The 27,277-nt window shown below is 41.8% G+C and overlaps 1 protein-coding gene across 6 annotated transcripts in view; it reads left to right on the forward strand.

Annotated features, from left to right (window-relative positions):
• The window catches only part of MEIS1 (Meis homeobox 1), a 152,997-nt gene that overhangs the window by 120,223 nt on the left and 5,497 nt on the right, over positions 1-27,277 (forward strand). For 3 of the 6 annotated variants that reach the window (XM_083606616.1, XM_083606614.1, XM_083606618.1), the window contains exon 10: positions 26,604-26,662. In XM_083606616.1, the coding sequence (XP_083462742.1) occupies positions 26,604-26,662 (59 nt within the window). Of the gene's footprint in view, positions 1-26,603; positions 26,667-27,277 lie in introns of all 6 variants that reach the window. The other 3 variants (XM_083606613.1, XM_083606617.1, XM_083606615.1) reach the window with 1 other exon arrangement.

Genomic DNA, 27,277 nt, shown 5'->3' on the forward strand with positions numbered 1-27,277 from the left:
AATATAGCTTGTAAGGGTTATCACTTTCTGTGACCTTACAGCAGTCATGGGAGATCCATTTGTTGTAGCCTTTTAAATGTGTTGAATAATGAAAAACACAGAATGCTTTGTATATTGAATTGCACGTCCTGATATATTTTTATAATACCATGTTTAAATATTCTCAAATAATTAGAATATATATATATGTATTAATCACTAATAGGGACATCAGAATATGAAAGCACATTTGATGCAGATTTACTTATGTATACTGCCTCTGTGCATTTGTCCAATCTTGTATGCAATTTAGCAAATAAGATAAACTAGGGGGTGTGCGTATACTTCTGATATTATGAGAAAAGTATTTGGCTTGCTTGCCTGTGGGCCTCAAAATTGGACCCAATCCAGATGAAGTGAAGCTACATTTACCTCCCCTTTATTTTAAATCAAGAACTAATCGCATACTAAAATCTATTTCACTGAACTCAGTGGAGGTTAGTTAACTTTGGTTGAATCATGACCATAGTAGGAACATGTGGCTACAGTATGAATGACACAAGGATATTTAAACTATGCTGCTGAAAGTCTAAAGCAGGGATGGCCAGCTTGTGGCCCTCTCCAGATGTTGTTGGACTACAAGTCCCATTGTCCCTGGCCTCAGTCGGACAGCACTCTCTCCAACTTGCAATTCTCAACAACTGGTTCAGAGGCTTACTGCCTTTGTCAGTGAAGGTAAAGCATGCCCACTGTGGCTAGTAGCCTTGTCTTCCATATAAGTATTCTTATCTTCCATGAATTAGTCAAATCCTCTTCTAAAGCTATTCAAGATGGTGGCCAGCCACCTGTGGGGGGGGGGGGATTCTATAGACTATGAGCTGTGTAAAAAAGTACTTTCTTTAATCTGTCCTGAATCTTCCAATATAAGGCTTCATTGGGTTCCCAAATTCTAGTATTATGTGAGAGGAAGACAAGTGTTTTACTTCCCACTTTCTCCACATCCTGCATAATTTTATATACCTCTTTCATTTCTCCTCCCTTGCCTTTTCTCTAAAAGAAAAAGCACCAACCCAACTGCAGTAACCTTCCCACTTAGGAGAGTTGATTCAGCCCCTCAGTCATTTTGTTTGCCATTTTCCGAGACTTTCCCAGTTCTTTGATACAGTTTTTGAGGTGAGGTGACCAGAATTGTACACAGTATTCAAAGATTTGCTTAATGGCATTGTGATAGTCACAGCTGCATTTTCAACCCCTTTCCTGATGATCTCTAACCTGGAATTTGACAGCTATTGTACACTAGGTCAACACCTTCATTGATCTATCCACTACAGTACCAAGTCTCATTCCTTATTGATCACTGTCAGTTGACCCCATGAGCATATATGTGAAATTTAGGTAAAGGTAAAGGGACCCCTGACAATTAAGTCCAGTCACGAACAACTCTAGGCTTGCTGCACTCACCTCGCTTTACAGGCCGAAGGAGCCGGCGTTTGTCCGCTTCCGCAGACAGTTTTTCCGGGTCATGTGGCCAGCATGACTAAGCCGCTTCTGGCAAAACCAGAGCAGTGCATGGAAACGCCGTTTACCTTCCCACTGGAGCGGTACCTATTTATCTACTTGCACTGTGTGCTTTTGAACTGCTAAGTTCAAAATTAACCACCTTAATACTTCCACAGCCACAGATAGAACCAACAATCCTCCAATTAACCCAGGAGGGAGAGGGGGATTGACAGTTAATGAAACACCATGGGACTGTCCCCCCCACTTGGGGTGCAGTTGGTTGGGTTTTATCTTCTAGGGATACTTACCCTATCAGACCTCCACCTCTTTCCCATACCATTTTGACCCAGGAGTCCTGGCCCAAGGATGACTTGTTATTGAGGGGATGTTACCCATCTATTGGGGAGGCTAGTATGGGATCTGGGATTTCCACAATTGAAGGGCTAGGGAGGAATGGCGATGGGGCTAGATATCTCTATCGGCGAAGGGTTTCGAGATGCAGTGATCCTCGAACCCCTTCCAATTTACGCCCCATCCCAAGGGATGAGGGTAGGGAGAGCAAGGATTACACACCTCCGTCATTGGTGCTGTGCAATGCCAGGTCCATAGGTAACAAAACCGCCACCATGCGTGACTTTTTTGTCTCGCAGGGGATTGACCTGGCTTGCGTGATGGAGACCTGGGTACGGGAAGGCGAAGTAGTCTCCCTACATGAGATAACACCCCCAGGTTTCTCTGTCCTCCATCAATCGCGGACTGTGGGTCGGGGGGGAGGAGTAGCGTTGTTATTCCGGGAGGATTGCTCTTTCAGAGCTCTGGCATCACCGGCGATCTCCGACATTGAATGTGTTGGTCTTGTGTGGGGCACCAAGGAGAGCTTGGCTGTCTGGCTGGTGTACCGACCACCCAGCACACCTGCAGCCACCTTGTCAGACCTGCTGGAGGTGGTGGCGGGCTAGGCCTTGGAGTTCCCAAACCTACTGGTTTTGGGAGACTTCAACGTCCATGCTGATGCCGCTCCCTCCTCACAGGTTCTGGACCTAGTGACTTCCATGGCAACACTAGGGCTCTCCCAGTTTGTTTTGGGCCCCACTCATCAAGCAGGCCACACGCTGGATCTGATCTTTGGGGCTGGCATAGATGTGATCATGCTTCCCGCTGTGGAAGTGCCATGGTCTGATCACTACGCTCTGAAAGCCAAGATTGACTTCCCGCTCCTCCCTGGCTCGGGTGGCGAACCTATTTGGGCTCGTCCGCGAAAACTGATGGATCCTGATTGATTCCGACAAGCCTTGCAGAACCCTGCTCCTCCTGGCGACTCATTAGATGACCTTGTTGAGGACTGGAGTAACCGGCTCTTGGCAGCCATTGATGAGATCGCGCCTAAGCGCCCTCTGCGACCCCGTCGAAACCGGGCATCTTGGTTTACTGAGGAGCTCCGGAAAATGAAGTGGGATCTCTGACGGCTAGAGCGAGTATGGCAACGGACTTGTGACGGAGCCTCAAGAACATCTTATAGGACGCTTATGAAAGCCTATGAGATGGCTATGAAAGCTGCTAAGAAATCTTACTTTGCAGCTTCCATTGCATCCGCTAGCTCTCGCCCGGCACAACTTTTTAGAATAATTAGGTCAATAACGTCCTTAGGAGGACAACCAAATTTAAGCAGAAATTCGACCCACAGCTGTGAGGCATACTCCCTACTTATGTGGATAGATTCCTCCAAGTTGGTAGGCCCACCACCTGCCTCCTTGATCCGTGCCCGTCTTGGCTGATTAGGGAGTGTCCAGATGTTGCGCGGACCCCCCTGGTTGAAATTATCAATTTGTCCCTTGACATGGGGACATTCCCAGGGGAACTGAAGGAAGCAGTGGTGTGTCCACTCTTAAAGAAAACTTCATCAGATCCCTTAGACCTATCCAATTACCGCCCAGTTTCAAATCTTCCATACCTGGGTAAGGTAATTGAGAGAGCGGTTGCTGAACAGCTTGGTAGGTTTCTGGAGGAAACATCGGCATTAGATCCATTTCAGTCCGGTTTCCGTCCTGGTTTTGGGACGGAGACAGCTCTGGTTGCCCTAACAGATGATCTCCGTAGACAACTGGATCGAGGCGGGTCAGGACTGCTGATCCTTTTAGATTTGTCAGCAGCCTTTGACATGGTCGATCATGATCTTCTGGACCACCGCCTCGCAGACATGGGGATACAGGGCATAGCCCGTAACTGGTTGTGCTCTTTTATCTCTGGTCGGGGACGGAGGGTGGCACTAGGGAGGGAAATGTCGTCGCGCCACTCCTTGGTGTGTGGAGTGCCGCAGGGCGCAATTCTCTCCCCGATGCTTTTTAACATCTTTATGCGCCCCCTTGCCCAGATTATGCAGAGCTTTGGGCTGGGCTGTCACCAATATGCTGATGACACTCAGCTCTATCTGCTGATGGATGGCCACACCGACTCGGCCCCGAACACACTGACCAGATGCTTGGAAGCTGTGGCTGGATGGTTTCGTGGGAGCCGATTGAAACTAAATCCTTCGAAGACAGAGGTCCTATGGCTAGGTCGGGATGGCATGGGGATGAGGGACCAACTCCCTTCTCTTGCGGGGGCCCAATTAGTGCCATTGCCTTCTGTTAAGAGTTTGGGTGTAATCCTTGACGCCTCCCTTTCCATGGAGGCGCAAGTTACAGCAACAGCCAAGGCAACATTTTTCCACCTTTGCCGCATCAAGCAGTTGGTCCCTTACATTTCCTGCCCCGACCTGGCCACAGTGATCCATGCGACGGTCATCTCCAGGCTTGACTACTGTAATTCGCTCTACGCGGGGCTGCCCTTGAAGCTGTCCCAGAAACTCCAGCGGGTACAGAATGCTGCAGCGAGGCTCCTCACGGGGTCTGTGCCATGGGAGCATATTCATCCAGTGCTTTTCCAGCTGCACTGGCTCCCAGTGGAGTACAGGGTCAGATTTAAGGTGCTGCTTTTGACCTTTAAAGCCCTTCACGGCCTAGGACCCTCGTACCTACGGGACCGCCTCTCCCAGTATGCCCCACAGAGAGCCTCAAGGTCCATAAATAGCAACACCCTAGTGGTCCCAGGCCCTAAGGAAGTTAAATTGGCCTCAACCAGAGCCAGGGCCTTTTCAACTCTGGCTCCGGCCTGGTGGAACGCTCTGCCTCATGAGACCAGGGCCCTGCAGGATCTGATTTCTTTCCGCAGGGCCTGTAAGACAGAGTTGTTCCGCCTGGCCTTTGGCTTGGAGACGGTTGGTGCTTTGGATAACAAGATAATCAAAGGAGGAGCATAAACAAATTACAGAGATCACTTGTTCTCACTTCACCACTATTTGCCTCAGTTCCTCAGACTCCTTCCCTGTGAAAGTTAGTGCAGGCAGGATCTGTCCTATATCTTCCACTGTAAAAACAGATGCCAGTGATTCATTCAACTTCTCTGTAATTTGTTTATGCTCCTCCTTTGATTATCTTGTTATCCAAAGCACCAACCGTCTCTCTAGCCAGTCTTCTTTTACTGATATTTAAGGAATTGTTTATTGCTGGCTTTTATGTTTTTAACAAATCCTTCTTTTGCATCTCTTATTGTCTGCCTGCACGTCTTTAGCCAAAGTTTGTGTTCCTTTTTGTTCGCCTCATTTGGATAAGATGTCAATCCTTGCCTACAACTGCTTCTTGGACTCTGCTTGTTAACCATTGCAGACATCCTCCTAGACTGGCCTAGAAGTATATATTCTCCATGTGTTTGTTTATATCAGCTTTTATTAGAAGTCACATTCTGAGAACCTTGCAAGGTGGAGCCTGTGAATGATTCTAGCCTGTGAGAATAGATTTTAAACATAGATAATATTTTATCAACAATTACGAATGGTGGGTATGACTAACATGTAATATCCTGGGGGGAACAGATGTGGTTTAGGATAGCTTCCTAAAATGTAATTTGTGCATTTTAATGACACAGGATGTTTCTGAACAGGGATGGGCCTGCTGGCAGCAAAATGCTGTCAGTGTGACACATCTAGCCCCTGAAATTATTTTGGCTAGCTCCTGAGAGCCTGTGGATTCTGTGCTGTGGTTCTGGACAACACACTGCCATTTCCTTATTGGGGGATCCACTTGTCTTTCTGCAACAACATCAACCTTCCCAAGGCCAGTCCCTCCCTCTCAGTGACTCTCAGGCTCTTAAAATGGGGGAGGGAAAATCAGTCTTCTGCAGTCTACAAACAGTCCCTGAGCACCTTTAGTTCCTGCCCCCTGACTTGAGATGTTAAGTATCACTTCTGTAAAACAAAAATATAGGTGCATTATTTGTGTGTGTCTGTATTTGTATTCACATATACATTTAGGTGTCTTTACTTGCAAGTTGTCCCAGGTTTGACTTTTTTGTATGGTGGTTTAGGCAATCCAATGTCTCTCAGCTTTAGCCTCATCTGCAAATGAGGATAATGATATTGACATACTTTGCAGGTTGTTGTAAGGATTACAAGATAATGTATGTGTTTAAACCATTGTGTAAATTTTATTATCATTGAGCATTTTACTTTGGCATTGTTTCGGGTATGTATTTATAATGTGTGTGAGAGAGTGTGTTCATAGCACAGGGGTGAAACAGGCGTCGAGAGAGAACTGTGGTCAGGCTACATTGAGCCGATGCAACTCCACCTCACTGAGGTACCAACTGAGCCCTAGGATTGGGACAGAGCAAAGCCCAGAGGCTCTGTTAAACATGCCAGTTCTTCTCTTCTATCTGGAAACTTTTGTGATGGTTCCCCTGCACAGCTGGGGACAACTTAGGCGCTTGCTGTCTGGATCTTAGGCATGCCTGGGTGCTGCTAAGGCTCAGCAGTAGTCTGCACTGGTGCAGAGGGGGAAAGGACATGTCAGGTCAGCAGCACACAGTGCACTAGGTTTGTGGATCGCTCCTGAGGTTTCTATCCATCAGATGATGCTGGGCTGCTTTGACTGCTCCTAAGTGTGATTGAAATAACTGGACACAGTGAAAAGTCTTATATGTAAGATTAGGGACTGGGGAAATAATAGGCATACAAATAGCTATTCTGTAAGTTTATTTTTTTTCCTTAAACTTGTTTGCTACTAGGGGAGACCTAACCTATCATTTATGGTTTGCTTTCTCTTTATTCAATTGGTTCATAAGTCGTTCAGCCACAACTCTAAGGAAATGTCTTCTTTTTTTAGATCTTTCAAAACTTGTTAACACACATTTTTGTATTAATGATGAGTCATTGTAAATCATCGTTGCAGAGATTAAATGAAATGCTGAAGGGCAGCCTGGGTGTAGATCAGTCATGAATTATTGGCAGCAACACAACATGTGGGAATATGTGAAATGTGTATGAAAAACCCAAACTCATGTCTTGGTAGCATGATACTGGAAATAAACTAGGAATACCAGATTTTATGGTGCTTCTGCAAAAAAGAGAGTTTTTCATAATGCTTCTTGAAAATGTTTACATGATTTCTTGTATCATATTTCGGATGTTTCTAAGTTTAATATTGCTTACGTACTTAAATTTTCTGAGAACATCCTTGTTGTTTTATTCAGCGGACATGAGAATTTGCCTTGGTTTTACTCAAGATTGCCTAAACCAACACCATCCTGATCATTTTAAAAAGCAGCATACTTTAATTTAAGATTATAAGAAGCATACTATAATTTAAGATTATAAGCAGCATACTATAATTTAAGATTATAGCTAAGATTAATCGCCTTTCTATGTACAAGAAGATAAAACCTCTAAGCAGTAAAACCTGAAAATAATAACATGAAATCAGTAAAAGCATACAATACGAAACCATGGTGGTTTTGAGCCACAAAGCATTTGCCCCTGGAATTTGAGCTTCTTCTGAAACTTATGTTAGTGAGCACTATGGGGAGGTGGTAGAAATGGGACACTCGTAGGCCTAGCATGGATAGCCTTTGATTCTTTATCAATAATCCAAATGGATATTTCATACATTTGGTATTAAATCCATCAAGACCACGCTGATGACAATTTAGTTCCTCACAAACCTTTTACATCCTAACTAGTATCTCATTTGCTCATAACCTGCTTTTATTCTTAACAATCTGCTTTCTGCATGCTGGCACAGTGGCTTGGTCCATAGGAGCCAGCTGCTAGGGGCTGAGGGGTCTTTGTCACCCTCAATAAAATATTTGAGGGGAACACCGCCCCCACCCCAAGTTGATGGGCATTGCCATTCAAATGGTGTGCATGCACTGCATCATGTGGGATTATGTGGGATGGGGCCTACCTGCCTCCTCCTCATTTTATTCAAGTTGGCAACCTTGGCTTGTTCCCAGGATCTAAGGAATCTGCCCTGGGGAACCTTGTAGCAAAAAACAACAACCCGTGGAGGACTTTTAATGTGGAAGATGTGCCACACCAGTGGTCAGCGTGCTGTCTTGCACATCTTGTCCATTTTCTCAGATAATTCTAGCCACTGCAAAAAGCAGGTGCCATGGATTCCTCCAGCCTGGATTTTGTCACAACACTTGAGTTGGTTATAATACAACACTTGAGTTGGTCACAACACTTGAGTTGGTTATAATTATCATGTAGCTCAACCTTTTTATACCTACCGCCCACTAATGCATCTTTCTTGATGGTAAAATTTCCTTACCGCCCACCAGTGCTCAATGGAAGGAGGATTCAGCTTGTGCCGTAGAACCCCCTACCGCCCGCCTAGAATCCTGAAACGCCCACTAGTGGGCAGTAGGGACCAGGTTGACAATCCCTGATGTAACTTTACTTCAGTGTGCCAGAGGTGAACTGCATCCAGAGAAATCTGGCATTGTGCACCTTTTCATTTTACTTTGCTAAATTTAAGCCTGATCTTCAATTCTTCCAAGGCTGGCTGATGCTGTGGTACTTCTGCAATTGTTCTTCCTAATGCAAGGGAGGGAGATCTTTTTCAACCAGTGAGACACATTCCCTTGTGAGAAACCTTCCAGGGGCCACATTCCACTGATGGGTTGGGTATATGCAAAAGTTGGTAGAGCAATGCCCATGACTCTTAAATTTGTAAAGTAGGTTACATTCCAGCTGTGTGAAAGTCAGATTTCTGTACACACACAGACACTTTCAAGCAAGCAAGAGGAATCAAGGACACATCCAGCCAAGCAAAAGCACTCAATGAGGGTGTGGCTTGAGGAGACTGTAGGCTGGAAAGATTTCTAAGGGCCAAATAGAGGCCTGCATTTGGCCCCTGGATCTGAGGTTTCCTGCTGTTACCGTGGGAAAGTACTGAAAGGAGATTGCAGTCACTATGCACAGCCACGATCTGAGGGCTAAATGACAATTCAGGTTAAATTTTTAGTACCAGGCAGGTTGGTTAAATATGCATCTGACTTTCTTAGATCACTCTGCTGTTGCTTATGTTACAGTTAAGCGGACATGCTGAGTTGTGAATCTGTGTGATAACATGAATACTTTTATGAGCAATCAAAGTTACAATAAACACAAGTACTTGGCTATAAATGTTAAAACCTTCCCAAATTATACTCTCCGACTTGAGCAATCTAAAATCAATCAGGGATCGTCATGTTTCAAGGGTTGGTCTGCTTTTTTCCCATGCTCAGGCATGATTTAATAATGCCCTTACAGATGTTGTTTAAACATTTAGCTATGGGTTGTTTTCCCAATATAGTAAAAAAAGACGGGGGGAAGAACTGGGGGTGGGGAAGCAAGAAAGGCAGATGGAGAAAATAATGCATGATAATATAAAAGGCAGTATAATGCCACATAATATTTGCTCTGTGAAACAAAATCGAAAACTAAAAAGCTACCATGCAAGCGGGTAGCTTTTCAAAAACATACCACTTAATCTCATTTATCTAGGTATCTGCTTATCTACCAGTTGGTACCTGTTTGGATTGGACTTGACTTGATTTGATGTATGTGGTGCTGTTTTTTAAAAAACTCTGTGTGTGCGTGTGTTGTTCTACCTGTTTTATGTATGTTACTGTTTAATATATGTTTGTATTACATTGTAAAGCACTTCAGGAGGCCTCATAGGAAGCGATTCATAAATGAAATAAAAAAAATTCTATGAAGGTAGTTCACAGGCTCCTTGAAAGTAAATCATTGTGGTATTTCAAAGTATCTGGCATGATGCAACCCAAATTCAGACCCTTATTTGATTCATTGAGAGAATTAACCACATGCCTGAAATTAGTAAGGTTTACAAAAACCTAAATTTGGCTGGATTGCGCCCATTCAAAATATGTGTGTAAAATCAGGTCCTCTAAATGCACATGGTACAGTGGATGCAAACAAATTTCCATATTTATGTATTCAGTAAGTCTTAGCTAATTTTTATGCCTCCTACCTTAACTGTCATGCTCATTTTGCATCTGTGGTCTGTTTCTCTGTTCTTGACTGGAAGCAGGCAGAAGAACTTGGTAGCTAAAAACTGTGGGGTAAGTGCCAAAAGAAATCATTGAAACCAGTCAAAAGTATTTTGCTAGAATTATTATTTAAATAGTCCCACAGAGCTAACGGCAAGCTGGGCAAACAGTTTGAAGGTTGAAGTGTTAGTCTGAAAGCCAATATGTATTGCGATATAAGTTGTGAAAGCTGTTTTGTGCTTAACTATTTCCCCCCATAGCTATTGTTCCTTAGTAGGAAAAAGCATGCATGCTGTTGCTCTGTAAGGAAAAGTGAACACCCACTAGTCCATTTAGTCATGTGGATAATAAGTGTTTAGAAATTATCACTCCATTCTACATTCTACATACACAAGAACAGTCCTTTTCTGCAGTGGCTCCCCATTTGTGGAACGCTCTCCACAAGAAGCCTTATCTGGCCTTTATTATACACCTTTAGGAACTAGGTAGAAAGGTTCTTCAACCAGGTATTTAGCTGAAGGAAGATTTATTGACAGCTATTTTGTGGTGGTGCCCACAACAGTTTCTCAGATTTCCAAGCGTGCCCTTGGTCCAAAAAAGGATGGAGACCCCTGGTAGACATAGGTTAAACCCAAGATTAAAATTGAGAAGACAGTAAATTAATAAGACTTCTAACTGCAAATGCGTATTTAATATGTCTGTTTATAGGCTACGCATATGACCCTACCCAAACCAAGCAATTTAGAGCAGTAAGTTGCTATTATTTTGGTTTCTGATCTAGAACAAAAAAGATAGCTTAGCTTAGTAGTGAAGCAGTTGATTTGACAGACACTCTCTAGCAAAGTGTGATGTAAAATAGAAAGATATATATAAATAAACTAGATCTACAGACTGAAAACTAACACTTTTATGGTCTCAACATAGAGGTTAATATATGAAGCTCTTCTATAAAGATAAATAAAGATAAATATGTTAATCTTTCTCGTACATCTAATGCTCATTGTATGGCAAATGAAAACTCTGTCCATCCCCCAGTGTTCTAAAACCAGGCAGAGGGCCTTCTCAGTGGTGGCGCCCACCCTGTGGAATGCCCTCCCACCAGATGTCAAGGAAATAAACAACTTCCTGACTTTTAGAAGACATCTGAAGGCAGCCCTGTTTAGGGAAGTTTTTAATTTTTGAAGTTTTATTCTGTTTAATATTCTGTTGGAAGCTGCCCAGAGTGCCTGGGAAAACCCAGCCAGATTAGTGGGGTATGTATGTATGTATGTATGTATGTATAAATAAATAAATAAATAATAATAATAATAATAATAATAATAATTATAAAATTGTGACCTTAATTCCCAAATGATTGTTTTAAAATCTAGCAGGTTGACGGAAGCCAAAACTTTGTTGAACTAAAGCTGTAGTTAATTTCTGTGATTTGCTGTATTTCTAAGCAAGGAAGTAGCTTTAAGCAGTTAGTTCTAAGAAATAATTCACTTTGACTCCTCTTTTTTTTTTAAAATCAGGGAGTAGTGCCAGGGGGAATGCAAAACTCTGTAGTGCTGCTAGGAAAATATAAACTGCAGACGAGGATGCTAGTACTTGAAGGCTCTTTGAGGCTGCGGTCCCATGAAATTTACCTGGGATTAAATCCCACTGAACATAGTGGGATTTAATTCTGCATAGGTTTAGGATTGAACTGTGAGTTGAACATTAATGTGCACTTCTTTTCTTGGGCACAAGACAAAAGTAAGGTTTATACAGTGGCGGAGCTTCATGCTCCGGCACCAGGGGGCAGAGAGCAGGAGGGGCGGGGCTAATGCATGTCCTGGGGGCGGGGCGCGTCGTCCACAGGGGCGTGGCGTGCATCCTGGGGCATGACATGCCGCCTGCGGGGGCGGGGCGTCCAGCATGGGTGGGGGGCAGCCGCGATGGTACCCATTGGGATCGTGCTGCCGGGAGCGGTGTGCTCCCCCCACACTCCTCTTCCTCCGCCAGTGGGTTTATGATCTCGGCTCCTGTGCTTTGCCCCTGTCTATAGAATGAAAACCTGTGTTAGGCCAACATTTAGCTACTGGATCCTTTCTGAATTCTTTAATTCTGTTACTGATGTACTTTATAAAAATGAGGCTCATGCTTCCTTTATTGTTGTTGTTTTGACCATAATGGTCATAGCAATTGCAGGAATACACACACACACACACACACACACACACACACACACACACACACACTATTGAGGAACAGCTTAGACCAAAATACGTATTTATAATGAAATAGGTACTTTATAAGTAATTTGCATTTTTTAAAGATGGCAGGGACAGAGGTGCCACAGTCCTATAAACTGCATTTTAAAGTTGTAAATAATAAAGGGTTTGAGGATTCATGACATAGTTACTGTTGGGGTTTTTCCATTTTGTATTAGCAATAGGTAGCTAATTATTTTAACATATAAACCAAATACAGTTAGATGTACAAATCTGTTCTTACAGAAACACATTTATAGGGAAGGAGACATTACCTTCCTCCTATCAGTAATCACATCTGCAGAATATACACATATATGCCAGCTGTGAGATACAGTATGTAAAAGCTTACACATTAAAATTTGGAACCTTGACTTAATTTTTCCTTCAGCATTCTATCTCTTTTCATGATAGTAGCAGTGGTAAAGGTACCAGACAGTGGTAGGAATGTGAATAATGTTCTGTAGCTGATCTGCTTTCAAGTTTCATAGAGATAATATTAAAACTCTCTTTTCAAACATACTCTAATTCTTTGTCTCTCCCCCACCCCCAATGTTTTTACAGTGTCTTTATTCTGGTCTGTTAGGAGTATAGAACAGAATTCTTCCTTTCATTTCTTTTGTCTAAATCCAGAATATATAAAAATATTCATTATTGTAGTGCCATCCCTCTACTACATTTGCAAAAAATCAAGGATAGAATCCTTCTAATTTAAGCAATAACAAAAACCAGTCTTAAAAGGATGGCAGAGTATAATATTGCAGAGAAGCTGGTATCTGGAACAAGTCTTCCTGGCATATTTGTGCTTAGAGAGACCTGATCTCCACCTATTTTGTGCCAACAGTTATTGAGACTGCTGTGTAGTGATTAGCCATTGAGAATTGAAATGCCAGTGAACAGAGAACTGTTCCCTCAGAGACCCTCTCTCTCACTTACATCATAAACTTGCTTCAGGCTGAGCCTACATAAAAGAAACTGCATTTTGAGTGGTTAAAAAGTCAGCCTGAAATATTAAAAATGGGAAGATGTTGCCTCCTTGCTGGATAAAACAATTTTGTCTTCATAGAAACAAAACAGAGCTACAAGCATGTAGGAAGGAAGCACTTTTGAGGGTCCTCAACATGATCCAGTGTAAATAATGTATACTTTAAAAATTATAATAGAAACGTGTAACAATATGATCCTTTAATATCAATTGTAATTGTTGCAACAATATAGCCTGGTTAAACCATGGCTTAGTGCAGATGTAGGGGTTCTGGGAGAGGGGATCATAGCTTATTTGCTGCTTCTCTGGTCCTGTTGCTGTGAGCTAAACCATGGTTTGACTTAGCATATCACCCAAACCCAGGCTCATGGTTTGTCTTGGTCCAGTCAAACCACAAGCTAGAGCAAAGATTTGGAGGAGATAAACTATGAGCCGGGGTTCAGACAATATACTAAGTAAAACTATGGTTTAGTTCAGAGGTCGGCAACCTAAGGTCCATGGGCTGTTTCTGGCCCATGAGCTTCCTGGAACCGGACCATGGCCGTTCTGTGGATCGGCGTGGGAATTCTGTGCTTTTTTTTCGCGGCGCCATTTTTTTTCTCGCAGCAGGGACCGACTTCTGGGTTGGAAGAGCGCCGGAAATAGCTTGAGGGTTTACTACTTTTCTACTCCCAAAGATAGCATGCAAGGCAGTAGAGATTTAGTATCAGAGTTTTCATTCTCCTAGACAGACTACTTTCCTAGGTTGACCAGCCCCATCTGCCCCTCAACAGCACACGCAGAAACCGCCTTCTTGGCTGTTGGATCCACTATTAGTCTCGTCTGTTCAATCTGCCAGAGCTTGTCTTCACATGCAGGGGAAGTCCCTAACTCATGGAGGGTTTAAGACCCATTGGCTATCCTCTCCTAGGCATTTCGTGGGGTGTGGCCACTGTCGCATGCTGGCAGCTTCTGGGAGCCACACAGAGAGAGCTGAGTACAGGGTAGGGATAAAAAGTGGACATACTACCCCAGAAGGAGCATGATGTGTCCCTCACCAGAAGTGCAAACCCTCTTGTAACACCCAATATCCATACAATGTATTGGGTAGAGATAAAGAACTCCCTTTCACCACACTGCTTCTCAGGTTTACATGTTTAATTCAAGGCTAAGACCAAACTGTGGTTAAAGCAGTGTAACCTGTGGTGAGGGGTGAGGTCAGAGTTGGCAGACCATGATTTGCAATCAGCAGACCACTCATAATCTGAAACCACAGTTTGAAGTACTAGTCTGGTAAGTGCTGCTGGCTCTTAAAAGGTTTTTCATGGGTTTCCCGAAGTTTAGAGGAAGTTTACAGGCTTTGTAGATGGTGTTCCCCACTATAATGATTGCATGTATACAGTACACGCCGTACCCAAGAATGTAACCCCCACGTAAGTGGGAGATGCCCGTATGTGTCATCTATGGTTTGCTGCGGTATCTTAATCAACAAGCCATTTTTACAACCATTTCTTTGCCTCCAAAGGCTGCTGTACAATGAGTAGTGAACTTATGAAACTAAGAGGTTGGACAATGAAAGCATGCAGGAACTTGACACGATTGTTTGCCTGATTAATGTTTAGAAGCCCAAGCTATGGTTTGCATTCTCTGGTTAACACAAAGCATGGACTGACACAACGTCTGAAGTAATTATGTAGTACTAGGAAATACCTTTAAAGTGATTTTCATTTGTTTCTAGATTTGTAGCTAAATGGCAGTTCTGTTGCTAGTTGGATTGTCATTTTTTTTGTCTGGATCTACTAAGCTTGGATTTGTTAATACTATTAAATTCAGGGCCACTGAAAGACCAGGAAAGATGGCAAATGGCCAAATCAACGTGAAGATAATTACCTAAAATAGTTATTTCACCACCCTGAAAGGAGGTGATATGAAAACAAAATCAAATAATGACATTCTTGGTGTGCAGGAATTGGTACTACTTGCTTGTATCTTATGATTTACTTTAATATTACAGTTGCAATTTTTTAAAAGATAATTTTGGTGATACATGTTGTCCAGCTTTGTATTTTTGCCTCTGGTTTTGTTGCTGTGTAATCGAGTTTATGACCATTATTGTAGCTATGGTTTTTTGAGGGAACTACATTATTGTAGTTCCCTCAAAAAACCCTACATCTTCCTCGCTTAGGCTTTAGAGGGATTTGTAAACCTCTTTAATCCTGCTCCACTCATTATGGTAACATATGGTACAGGTGGTGACCTCTGTAATACTTACAGATTGGCTCAAGGAAGACAGATCATGACATAAAGTTGCAAGGCTTCAGGCATAATGGCCTCTCCAGACTAGCCATATTCAGCAGGTATTTTCAGTGTTAGATAAACTTGGCCATGTTTCATCTCTATAGGGTAGTCTGTGTACCAAGCTTGTACTCCAGCATTAAGTACTACACCCAGGTCAAAAGCAGAGAGCTGGGAAATATATAATTTATTAATTCAATACCAATTCAGTACCATGCCCCAGAATAGTATCTTGGAGATGTGGTATTTACCAAATGCATGCTGTTACATTTGGGGGTTTTTAGGCTGAAGCTTTATGACCTGGATGTAAGCCTGCCTTGCATCCTACCCACTCTGCAGGGCCGGCCCACCTATGAGGCAAGGTGAAGTGACTGCCTCAAGCGGCAGGATCCACAGAGCCAGCAGATCTGGTGTCTAATGAATGCTTCAGCCACTGCAGCTGCCCAGATAGCAGCAATGACTGTGGCACAATCCTTGGAAGCCAGATCTGCCTCCTCCTCAGTGGTCTCTTGGTGAATAGGAGGTACTGCTGGTCTTCTCCTACCCCTAGGGATAAAATGGTGGAGGCTGCCCTTTGAGGCGAATAGGTTGATTAGATTCCCCCTCCCTTTTCCCCAGTGTAGATCTTCACTCACCCACTCCTCCCTTGCAGGGGGAGCACCATCTTGTCATTCGCATCAGGTGTCAAAATGTCTCTCTGCAATAGAAGTTCGACATCTCCCTTCATCAGTCATATTTGCATGAGCAATAACAGGCTCGAATCCAACTTGTATCCAGTCACATGCCTCCCTCCAAACAGCCACCTGTGGGCAGTACTAATTGAAATGTATCCAAATAAGCAGGAAAGGCTGGGCATTCAGTAAATCCATACTCAGGCTTATACTTACTATCATTGACCATACTGAGTTGATCCAAAATAGAAATGATTTTGTATACAAGGTAGGTTGCAGTCTTGTCACAGTAAAACAGGCATAGGCAAACTCAGCCCTCCAGATGTTTTGGGACTACAACTCCCATCACCCCTGGCTAACAGGACCAGTGGTCACAGGTGATGGGACTTGTAGTCCCAAAACATCTGGAGGGCCGAGGTTGCCTATGACTGACGTAAAATATAATTTAGACTTTAGGCAAGGAGAACCTAAACTCACCAGGCTGTTTACAACTGGAGGAACTCTGCTGGATGTCCTTTTGCAGATGCACTTGCAGTAGTGAAGGGTTTCCTTTCTCACTGCAGACACATTGGCACACTCATTTGCATATGCTGTATGTGCATTTCACCTCAGGTGTGTTGCTACCTGCCCTACATTTCCCCCTTTCCTCTTTGGGTTCATATCAAAGCAGCAGGACACATGGATGGAATCCTGTTGGTGAGAACAAGAAATCAGAATTTCTCATAGAACCTACATGTGCACAAACAATACACCAAATAATTGGTGTAGCCTAGTAGCTACGACCCTTAGCTATGAACCAAGAGAATCTCTGGTTCAAGTTTCACTTCTTCCATCAATTTGCCACTTTGCCTTAATCTCAGCCTTAGCTCTGTATCTGCAATCTAGGATTAGTAATACTGACCTACCTTGCAGGGTCGCTATAAGCACCACAGCAAGAGAATAAATGTGAAATGGTTTGAATATTCAAGAACAGTGGTTCCCCCACCTAAGCACCTCTAAAATCCTGATGCCACCCCCCCCGATATATACTTATTATTATTCAAAAAGTGAACTCCTATTCATGTGGAGGAAGCCTAAAAGGCCGTTAACTTGGTCTAACTCATTCTCGAATTGCCCCCCTTAAAAATTGAATTGCCCCCCTGTGGGGCATATGTCCCACATTGGGAACCATGGTTCTAGAACAAATATAAGTGGTGGTTGTTTTGCATACGCAGAGAACATTCTGTACAGTGTTCAACTTTCAGATCAAACCTGAAAAGTTCATAGAATACAAACGAGAACTTTACAACTGTATTTCAATGTAGTGTAAGAACATTATCTCTCTCTCCCCTGCCCCATGCCTGTTCACATGAAATAACATTAATGTTAAAAATGTACTTAAAACTATTTACACAAAGTTAAATTTAACAGCGGCTGATGCTGTACAAGTTATTTGGATCGGTCTCATAATGTTCCAAATAAAAAGTCGAAGGGTGTATAACATGAGCTTCTGATTCAGGCTTTTACTCCTCCCTGATATTAATCCAGACCTTGAGGCCAGATCCTCCCCTTGTTTCTTTGGGTACCTAGCAACAGCTTTGCAAGCATAACATGAGTTATTTTGATACAATATTCCTTTTATTAATTGTTGCTTTTCTCTGTTTTATGGATTTTGTTGTTATAAGCTGCTTGAAGAAGTGAGAAATTGATAAAAACAATTAATAAACTAAAGAAGGGCACTTTTTTATTTCCCACAAATGCTAGAAGATGTACACTGTTGTTAAAATGCGATGACAATCTTGGCACCAGTTTGCAGGGGTGTTTGTGATTGTCTCAAGCTCAGATAACGACAGTCGAGTCCATCACCTCAGACCAGATAGTAGTCAAGTGGTATTAGTGAAAAGGACTGGAAAGAAAGAATTGCAAACAACTTTTTAAAGGGAATGGTCTCCTCTGCTGCAGAACAGGACATCATAAGAAAGAAATGAGAATTACTTTAGTGCCAGAAACCAAAGCTCATTGTTAGCTGTGCTGTTCATGTAGTGCCAAAGTGTGAAAAATCTGTTAACATTGCTCTGCTGATCCAATTTTTAGCTGTTAACATTTTATTTTGTTATGCGTGGATCTTTAGGCTGTTGCAAGTCTAACCTTAAGCAATTAACCTTAGAGCAGCATTTACAATAACGCAGAAGAGGTTGTTTTGGCAACTGTGTTTACCAGGCAACATGGATCACCTGTTGGCATATCTTAATTCAAAGATGTCCATATATGCCAGTCTCCCTATTTTATTCCTGTTATTGTTTCACCATGTTGAGGAGTGTGTGTGTGTGTGTGTGTGTGTGTGTGTGTGTGTGTATGTGTGTGTGTGTGCTTCTTTCACTACTACAAATTTTTTGAAGGCTAACTAGGGAATATTGTTTAGCTTTACAGGAAAAGGATTTTGGGAGGTCACTTACTGCTATTTATTATTGTTATCTATTATTGATCTTCTTTTTATGAGGACTGTGTTGGTGGGAAAAGAGGCTGAGGCTGTGTTTGTGTGTGCAGTGGAAGTAAATCTAACAATGACAAATGCAGCTACATAAGTGGCTATATCTTCCCCACAGTCTGGTGCAAATAATGTTGTCCTTGACCCTCCTTCACAATTCTCCAGAGTGCCAGAGCTATGCATTTGGGTGAATTTAGAGGGGAAAGTGAATTATGGGATAGAAAAGTTTTCTGAAGTGTTCAAAAGGAGATCAAGAAGGGCACTGACAAAAGATGTCTCTTACATGCCTGACTCGTAAAAGCCAGGATTCTCCAGGCATACATATTGGGTGTACATACCTGATCTCATATTCATCCCTTCCATCTCTACACTTGATATGCTCGGTACATTATCTGGCTGTGCCTGTGAGAGAATATAAACAATGTTCTCCAGCTTTAAAGAAACTTCTTCTGAATCCACAGCATGAATACAATTGCAGGGTCACATAGTAACACTTGAAGTCAGGAGCTATTTTTAAAACTAAATTGCAGAGCAGCACATTGCTTTCATTAGTACCTTACATCAAATTGTCAAATTAATTAGTGGGTTTTCATCACTAGTTTTGCATACAGCTTTATTTGTAGTTTGTTCTTAAATGCCTTACACAACGTTTAACAACCACCCATGTATAGTAATTTGACAAATACTCCAGTGCTTCCAGATAAGTCTTCTAGATGCACTCATAAGTCTGATTAATGGACTTACTGTGGTTTTAGTACACTCCAATATTTTGTTTCCGAATTGGGTGGTAAGCAGAGAGGGAAGTGTCTTCCCTTCCTGCCTCCCTTTTGTTGTTAAATGATGTACCGCATTTATAGTTCTGAACTCTTTATTTGTAAGCGGTAGAAACCAAGAAGAATTGCCAAGCATTACTTCATACGGTTTAAGTTTACATTGAATCAACTTTCTTTTCATTAGATTAAGAACTTACTTTTACAAATAAGGGATGACTGGAAAGCATAGAATTGAAGATTATAATCAGCTTGGCAGCTGAACTGAAGTTAAAAAAGAACTTTTACTGGGTGCTTTTAGAGACCCTTTAATATTTGGTTCCCATTTTAAAGTACTGAAGACTACAATTGGGAAGACACTAACTAGCAATATTTTATAATGATTATGATGGGCTCCATGGCTCTGCAAAATTAAAAAGGAAACAGTTACAAACAGGGCTGCTTCACCCATGTGGCCTGGTGAGGCTGCAGGGTCCACAGAGGCAGCAGATCGCAATGTTGATCATTCTCCCATTACCTCTCCACTTGTTCCCGATGTAGATATTCACTCACCACTTCTTCCCTGGTGGAGAAGGGGTGTGTGTCCTTTTTTGGTTTGGTTTGTCTTGGGTGCCAAAATGTCTTACAAAGGTAACTTTCTAAGATAAAAAAATCTGAGTATATTTCTTTAATTGTTTTCTATTGTACCAGTTGATATACCAGAACTAGTAAAAGGAAGGACTGTATTGCTAGATATACCATCCCAAAAGTTGTTTAATGTTGTGTATGTGGGAAAAGAGGCTAGAAGTACAAGAGAAGCAATGCTTTTAGAAAGTATAAATATAAAAATAATTGCATTGCCCATTTAGGATACTAGCTTATTTGTTTACGCTGGATTCTTACTATTTCTTCTTCCATATCAATTGCTACGCTGCTTTAAAAAACCTGAACATGTAATGATAAACGGGTTTTGATTCTTTGCACCTGATTCTCCTTAAACTTGAGGGAAAGAAACAGGTTTTGCCACTTACTCCTAGTAGTACCATTGTTAATATGCAAACCCCTGGCCACCATCACCCCCCCCACACACACACTTCAGTCTTTGGTGTGAAATTTCCAACACATTGCTTGAGGTACTGGGTTGGTTGTGAAGATGTATTGGAAAGGATTAAAGAATCTAACCTTAAACATTTCTTTAAAATCTGAGAGTGCTATTATTATTTTTTTACAAAGCCTTATTTGAACAAGTATACGTTTTAGGAGAAATAAGTCAAGATTATTGAGAAAAAGTGACTTTAGCAGACACTGATAGCAAGGGAAGGCCTTGTTTTATTCAGTTGAGAGAAGTGTGAAATGACTGTGTTCCAAAGGAGACAAGAGAGGTGATTTTTCACTTCAGCCAGCAATGCAAATGGCTACAGAATGAGGGGAAGGGGAAAAAAAACCGAAGGGAGGGAAGGACTGCTACAGCAAGATAGAAAGAGGGGAGATCTATGTGAAAAGTGTCACCCTGGGTGCACCACGAGACTACCAAATTGTGTCTCTTAGAGTGGCTTTGTGACCCTGTGAAAACATTTGCTTTCGAGCTCGTAACATTTAAAATATTTTCAGACGGAGAGAATGGTGGGGCTCTCCTTTGTCATTGCTAGTTATGCTGCCTTTCATTTAGAGGAAACAAAACTTGTACATCACAGTGGAGGCAGCGGAGCTGAAGGTCAAAGTTCAAAGGCAGGTTGCTGCATCACTGAGTCTTGATCTGAATCTTATCCATGTGACCAGAGATGCGTACTCTCACAATGGAGGGACCCTTGGAAGGAAGGAGTTAGACTTGGTGGCATTGTGGGGGAGGGGGGTGGGGGAGGGGGGGAAACACCAGAACAAAATCTGTAATGACGTTGATGCAAAAAATTGTTGTTCCTGGGAGGATGGGTTTTGCTTGAAAACGTTGATCCTTCTTCCATTGAGAGAATAGCGAAAAGCCAACGATTGCTATGATGCAGGGAAGGTTCTTATTTTATTCGTTCCTTGTCATTTATCTTTGGATCCCAACACATGCAAAAGGAAGACATAGATGCAACTGGCTCTGCTTGGCAGATTGCCAGAAAATATAACTTTCCCAATATTATGATACATCTATCTTGCTGTTTAACAGCTGATGCTAATTATAGCGTTTGAGGTCTTTGGGCTGGAGGGAAAAATTCTACATGGCAGCAGCTTTTGTCAACAGACAAAGCATGTGTGTAGAGGTAAATGCACCTTGACAGATACGTGCTTGCGATTGTAACACATAACCTGAGTCTACATGAGATTTTCACACATTTCTTACACAAAAGTGCTTTCCGTGTAGGAAAATCTGTACTTGCATTTTTAAAACTGGAGTCGTTTGAACTGCAAGAGGATTTGTGTTGAAAGTGAAATAAGCCGTTAAAGGCAACAGGACTTTTTCCATTGGCAGGCAGTGGATAGAGAGTTGTGTCTGGGCTTGGGACACTTAAGTTAAAATGTGAATTTAGCAATGAAATTCATTAAATGACTTTTGACCTCATTGGGTTTTTGAAGAGGAAATAAGATTTGGATACATTGAGACCCATGTCAAGCCCTTGAGATTGGGTAGAAAATTACTGTTAGGCTCTGTTTTAACTGATTTTTGAAGACTTGGAAGGAATATTATATATGTTTTGTCATTAAGGGGGGAAGTTCAAAGTATCAATAATTCTTTTAAAATGAAAATGAATTGTAAATATACTGAAACTGGACTGAGTTTTCTAAGAGCAAAACATTCCCTTTTTAATGTAATGGGATATTTTGAACTGTAAATAGAAGAAACCCTTTCATGAAGATACCATATTTATTTACTTTTTATGTATAGTGGCATGGAATTTACTATGATGCAAAGTAAAGTATTCTGTTACAAAGACAGGGAGGATGGAACAGAAGGTTAAAGGGTATTTTGGAAACAAACAGCTGGACCAGTTTATTTAAACAGATACAAGGATTGGGAGCTGACCTCAAGTTGACTTCTAAGGGGGAGGAGCAAGAATGTCATTTTATTACTTTGCCCAGAAGGAAAATGTTCTTTCCTCTGAAATCACCCTAAAGGCACCCAAACACATGGCTGCTTTTCAGAATAGCTACTAAACATGAAATCCATATGAGAATACTTAAGGAAAAGATAACTATCAAGTGTTTGTGTGAAACATATTTAAAGAAACATGAGGCACATGGATGTGACTGTGTTTTGTTGCTGTTAAATCTTCTATAGGATGATTTAGAGGAAATACTAGACTGAAGAGTTTATTGAGATGCAAGTTTTTTAGCGGGGGCAGTCCTACTGGTGGCTTTAATGCACAATAAAAAAAATATTCAGTAAAACACATTTTAAATATTTTAGTTTTTCTTAATAGAGCATTCTAGGTTTCATTAGATGATAATCCTCAGTAAGAGTTGCATTTATTTATTTATTTACGGCTATTAGCCCATAAAATATGTACAAACATAAAAACACAGGGACATAAAAACAGATATATCTGACAACAGAAGGTGAACACCACGATGCAAGGGTGGGTCATTGAGCAGAGCCAAGTGACAGCTTGGGGCCAGGAGAGCTCCAAGGGACGGATCACAGAAAAGGAAAACTGAATCAGTAAGAGTTGTCCCACCTACTGGATAAATGTTCCCCAGTTTTGGATGACTACCCCAAACCTGTCCACTGCACTGAGAATATGATTTTGATTTTCGTTAAAGAAAAGTTGTGTGACGAAGCATTCTCAGCGCTCTCTCTCCTTCAACCTATTAGCAGTGTAGCAGGCAGCCTGCCACCTGACCCCCGTCACAACCACTGGGACTCTGGCCCACCCTAAATTCAAACTACCCAACTGCCCCTGCTTGAAAGTACACTTGCAGCACACAGCTGCCCTGATAAGGAAAACTCAGCCATGAAGCAAGAGACTGTCCTTGCCCAAGTAGCCAGACTCTGTGTAAGTGTACATCCAATCACTATCACTATGTTACAGTTTGCAGTGACTCAGTTTCTTCTGGCAGTTGGATGAGGATGGGCTGCTTCTTACGTAGGGGATCTGCATTTCCTGTTCAGTCTACTTGCCAGAATTGCCTTCTGTTGTTCTAGTGGTCAGTGTGCGCCATCTTGTAAGCACTCGCTGCATGCCTGAGCCTGATGAACAAGAGGTTGGTGCTGTCAGACAGCAAGGTTGGCAGGTTTCTGGAGCCAGAGGACACAATCACACCCCCACTTTGAGGGTTATTGGTGTTTGTTGTTTTTGCTATGATGTGGTATATTAAGTTTTATGAAAGAAAGAAACTGCATCTGAACATGCACACAGGACTGAACTAAGGTGAGCTGTGGTAGTGTTTGTGCCTAGGTCAGGGGTTAGCAGTTATCAGCAGTTTACTCGCGTCATTCTGTGAAGGCTAAAATTCATGTTGGAAAATGAGTTGGCTCAATCCAGAGATCTGCAAGCACAAAATAAAATTCTGTATATGTTGCTGCTGTCACATAGCTTTAGGAACAAAGAAGTAGACCCACCCAACAAATGGTCAGTGTTGACAAGGGAGGTTAGAATGAAGACGCTGAACGTTGATCTTTTGCATGGAAAGCAGGCACCTTGAATGACCAGCCCCTTTCCTTCCTTTCACTCAGCCTAACCTAATGGACGACTGGTGCTGGCACAGGAGTTTGGGAGCACCAGTCAGGGGAGGAATGTCCATACAGAATGGCATGCTTCCGTTATGCTTTTCTCTCTGAAAATGGTGCTTCTTCAAACACAAAAGGAGTCGTACACATGCAAGCTAATTGCCCTTGCATATGAACTTTTCTTTAGTTGTCTTTTGTGGCTCAGGACATAGAGCAATCCATGTGCAGGGAAAGCTTTCTAACAGGATCAGGCCAAATGCCTCACAAGGATAAATGTAACTTACCTGCAAAAATTAAAGACCACCATGGGCTTCTAGTAAAACATTTTTTCTTCTTTGTAGTTGTCCTTTGAGGGTTTGTATGAAAGTGACTTTCTGAAGTGCAAACAATTTTCTAATTGGTCATGGTGTAAGATAACGAATAGGGGGAAAGGTAGAAAATTTTAATTGCTTATTTCTCATGGTGCTTTATAATGAGAAATGAGAATTACTATAACCTTTGCTCATAGGTCTGATTTTCATGCTCAGTATATTGTCATTATAAAATGATTTTAAGATCATTGTTTTCACTTTCAGAATTTGTGTTAGGATAAAAATCAGTGTAAATAAATTCACACACAGTGGTACAGCACAGATATCTGAAACATATATGTGTATGTTCTTTCTACATACTTGTAGTAATTCTCATTTCTCATTATAAATCACTATATGAACTAAGCAGTTTAAAAAGGTATGCTTTTATTCCATGACACACTTTACCTAAGAAGCATCACATGCTTGTCATGCCCCCTTTAAGATTGCTAAAGTATCAAGTGTCTATATTAGCGATAAGTTCAGAGCATTTACTGGGTTGGAACAATATGAACCTTTGACCCTTCCCAGCATCCGTAATGTTCAACAGTGAGGTGAGGGCTCCAATAACACTTACCACGTTTGCAAAACCTAATAAGGCAAATTGCTTCAGAAATTTTATTTGATATATAGATTTACACTTCCTTTTCAGGAAATATTTGGATACAGAAGAGGCTGGTCCATGAGGGTGCATAGTCCCACCACCCTCATTCTCCCCTGAGCTAGTCCCCACCTGCCTGTCTTCTTACACTCATCCAGTCCAGGATTTAGCAGCACTGGCTCCTCTTCCTGAGTGTTTCCATTGTTGAACTGGAAGCGAAGAAGGATGGGGAGAAAACATGAATTAGTTGGCTCTACCAACTGCTGGCCTCTCTGTCTTCTTCGAGTCTCAGTAGGCACCAGCCAGTAGTGTTGTAGGTTGAAGGAATTGGTAGCTTAATAATAATATTCTTCATAGACATTTGCAAGGGACTCTGCTTAAGGATCCCAACCAAATTAACAAGATGTTTGCTGTAAATGTTCGAGCCTAGCAGAAGGAAGCAGAATTATGAGGTCCATTGCTGTAGCAAAGAGAAATTAAAAGGCCATCACCATTGGCCCTTAAATTAGATGTGGAATGGCCAGCAACAAAAAAATACAGATTTATGTGTGAATGAAATTTCGATGTCCTGTTTAAAATGCTAGGCTTATTCCTTTTTGCAGAAGGGTAGACTATCAGATTTGACTATTGAAATGAAGTCCAGTGCACCACTGTTTCTGCTCTCTAGCACACTTTTCATGCTTGCTAACGGACAGAAGCATTGAGTGATGTTCATTAGGGGGGCAGGGGAAACCAGCTAATTCAGCATTAGATTCTGATGTTATTGATCTCCCTCATGGATTATTGCCCTTTGATTTAAGCTTTATTTTTTATATTACAAACCTATGTGTAGCCCTTATAAACTATTATCACTTTGCATTTGAATCAAGTATTATCTTTTCCATAACAATTTCAGAACTAATGGTTTAGGCAAAATGCTCAGGATGCAAGTTCAAGTGGTGTTTTTTGTTTTTTGTTTTTAAACTCCCTACTTTTAATCTGAACCAGGTCATCCGCCACAACCTCTTGGTTCATCAATGATACAGTAATTACAAATTAACAAGATGTTTGCTGTAAATATTCGAGCCTAGCAGAAGGAAGCAGAATTATGAGGTCCATTGCTGTATAGCTGTGACCTCACCTTGACCTCAGACTTTGCATAAAGAGCACAAAGAGAGAGAAATTGTGCCACAGAATCTGCAAGGAATGCATTGCTCCCAGGTCCCTAGTAGTGTGAGCTGGTGGTGATAAAACTCCAGACATGTTCTCATTTGATGGTGAGCTGCCATCACAGTTCATTATCTTAATAGTAGGCATTAAAATAGAATTATGTTTGCAAGAGGCTGGAAAGGTTTTGATAAAAACTGCAAAGGGGGGGGGGAGAACCTGCTAGAGAAACATCTCTAATTGGGTTGGGTGTGGGAGGCAAGGTGAATTAATGCTTCTATGGGTATACATCTCTTTCCCTACCATTTTTTTTACTAGCCTTATCTGATTTGAAAAGAGTAGTGCTTGTATTGTTTCCTGAAAACTCTGCTAATTCCCCCATGAAAAGATGAAATGGAAGTGTCCAACTGTGGCAAAAGCAGGCCGACGTAAATCAACTCACAACCCAAAGCTTGTATTTTCTAAGGTCATCAGAGGTTACAGGTTTTGCAGCGTTTGGATCTACACATAGACTAACCCTGAAGGAAAACGTTGCCATCTAGCAAGTTTTGTGCAAAGAACAATTATGCTCTTTTTAAATAACAGTTCACTCTCCGATAACAGTTCACTCTCCTTTCTTGTTTCAGGTTTATTAATGCTAGAAGAAGAATAGTTCAGCCCATGATAGACCAGTCCAACCGAGCAGGCAAGTCCTTAGTAGTAACTCTCGTCATGTCACACGGACATAACAAGCCATTTACCAGGATGTTCATCACCAAGCATTTAAGCTAGAATTCACACTGGGAATGGCTGGGAATTAAAACAAAGCCAACCTTGGTTTGCTACAACATTAGTCATTTTAACACAATTGAACATTTTGGGGGGACAAATGTTGCTTTATAAAGGTAAATTTAAATTGCACGCTTTCAACTGTAGGCCACTGGCCATTAATACTACATGTGAGTTATTTGGTTTTGGAGTTTGCCTTCCTAGCTCCTTCTGCTAGTATGACCACTCCCTGGTGCATGGCTTGGTGTGGAATTGCTGTAAACTTTATTACCTGTCGAAAGGGCAGAAAGGTCACAGTTGCTTGTGGGACTCGGTAAAGTTCAAAGGCATTCAGTGAGGTAGAACTTTATGAGCTTTAATAACCCAAGGCAGCTTACTTCTAAAGCTAGCTTTTAATGTTCTGTTAAAATCTAGAATTTAAGTAGTGGTAAAAAATAGCTGATGGTTCTTGCATCTCCGCCTTCATCTTGTTAACCCCCACCTTTGGGTATCCCTAGTATTTTGATATCACTTTTATAACACTTGAACTCCC

Source organism: Podarcis filfolensis (genome assembly GCF_964270895.1).
Source record: "Podarcis filfolensis genome assembly, chromosome: 3".
Lineage (NCBI taxonomy): Eukaryota > Metazoa > Chordata > Lepidosauria > Squamata > Lacertidae > Podarcis > Podarcis filfolensis.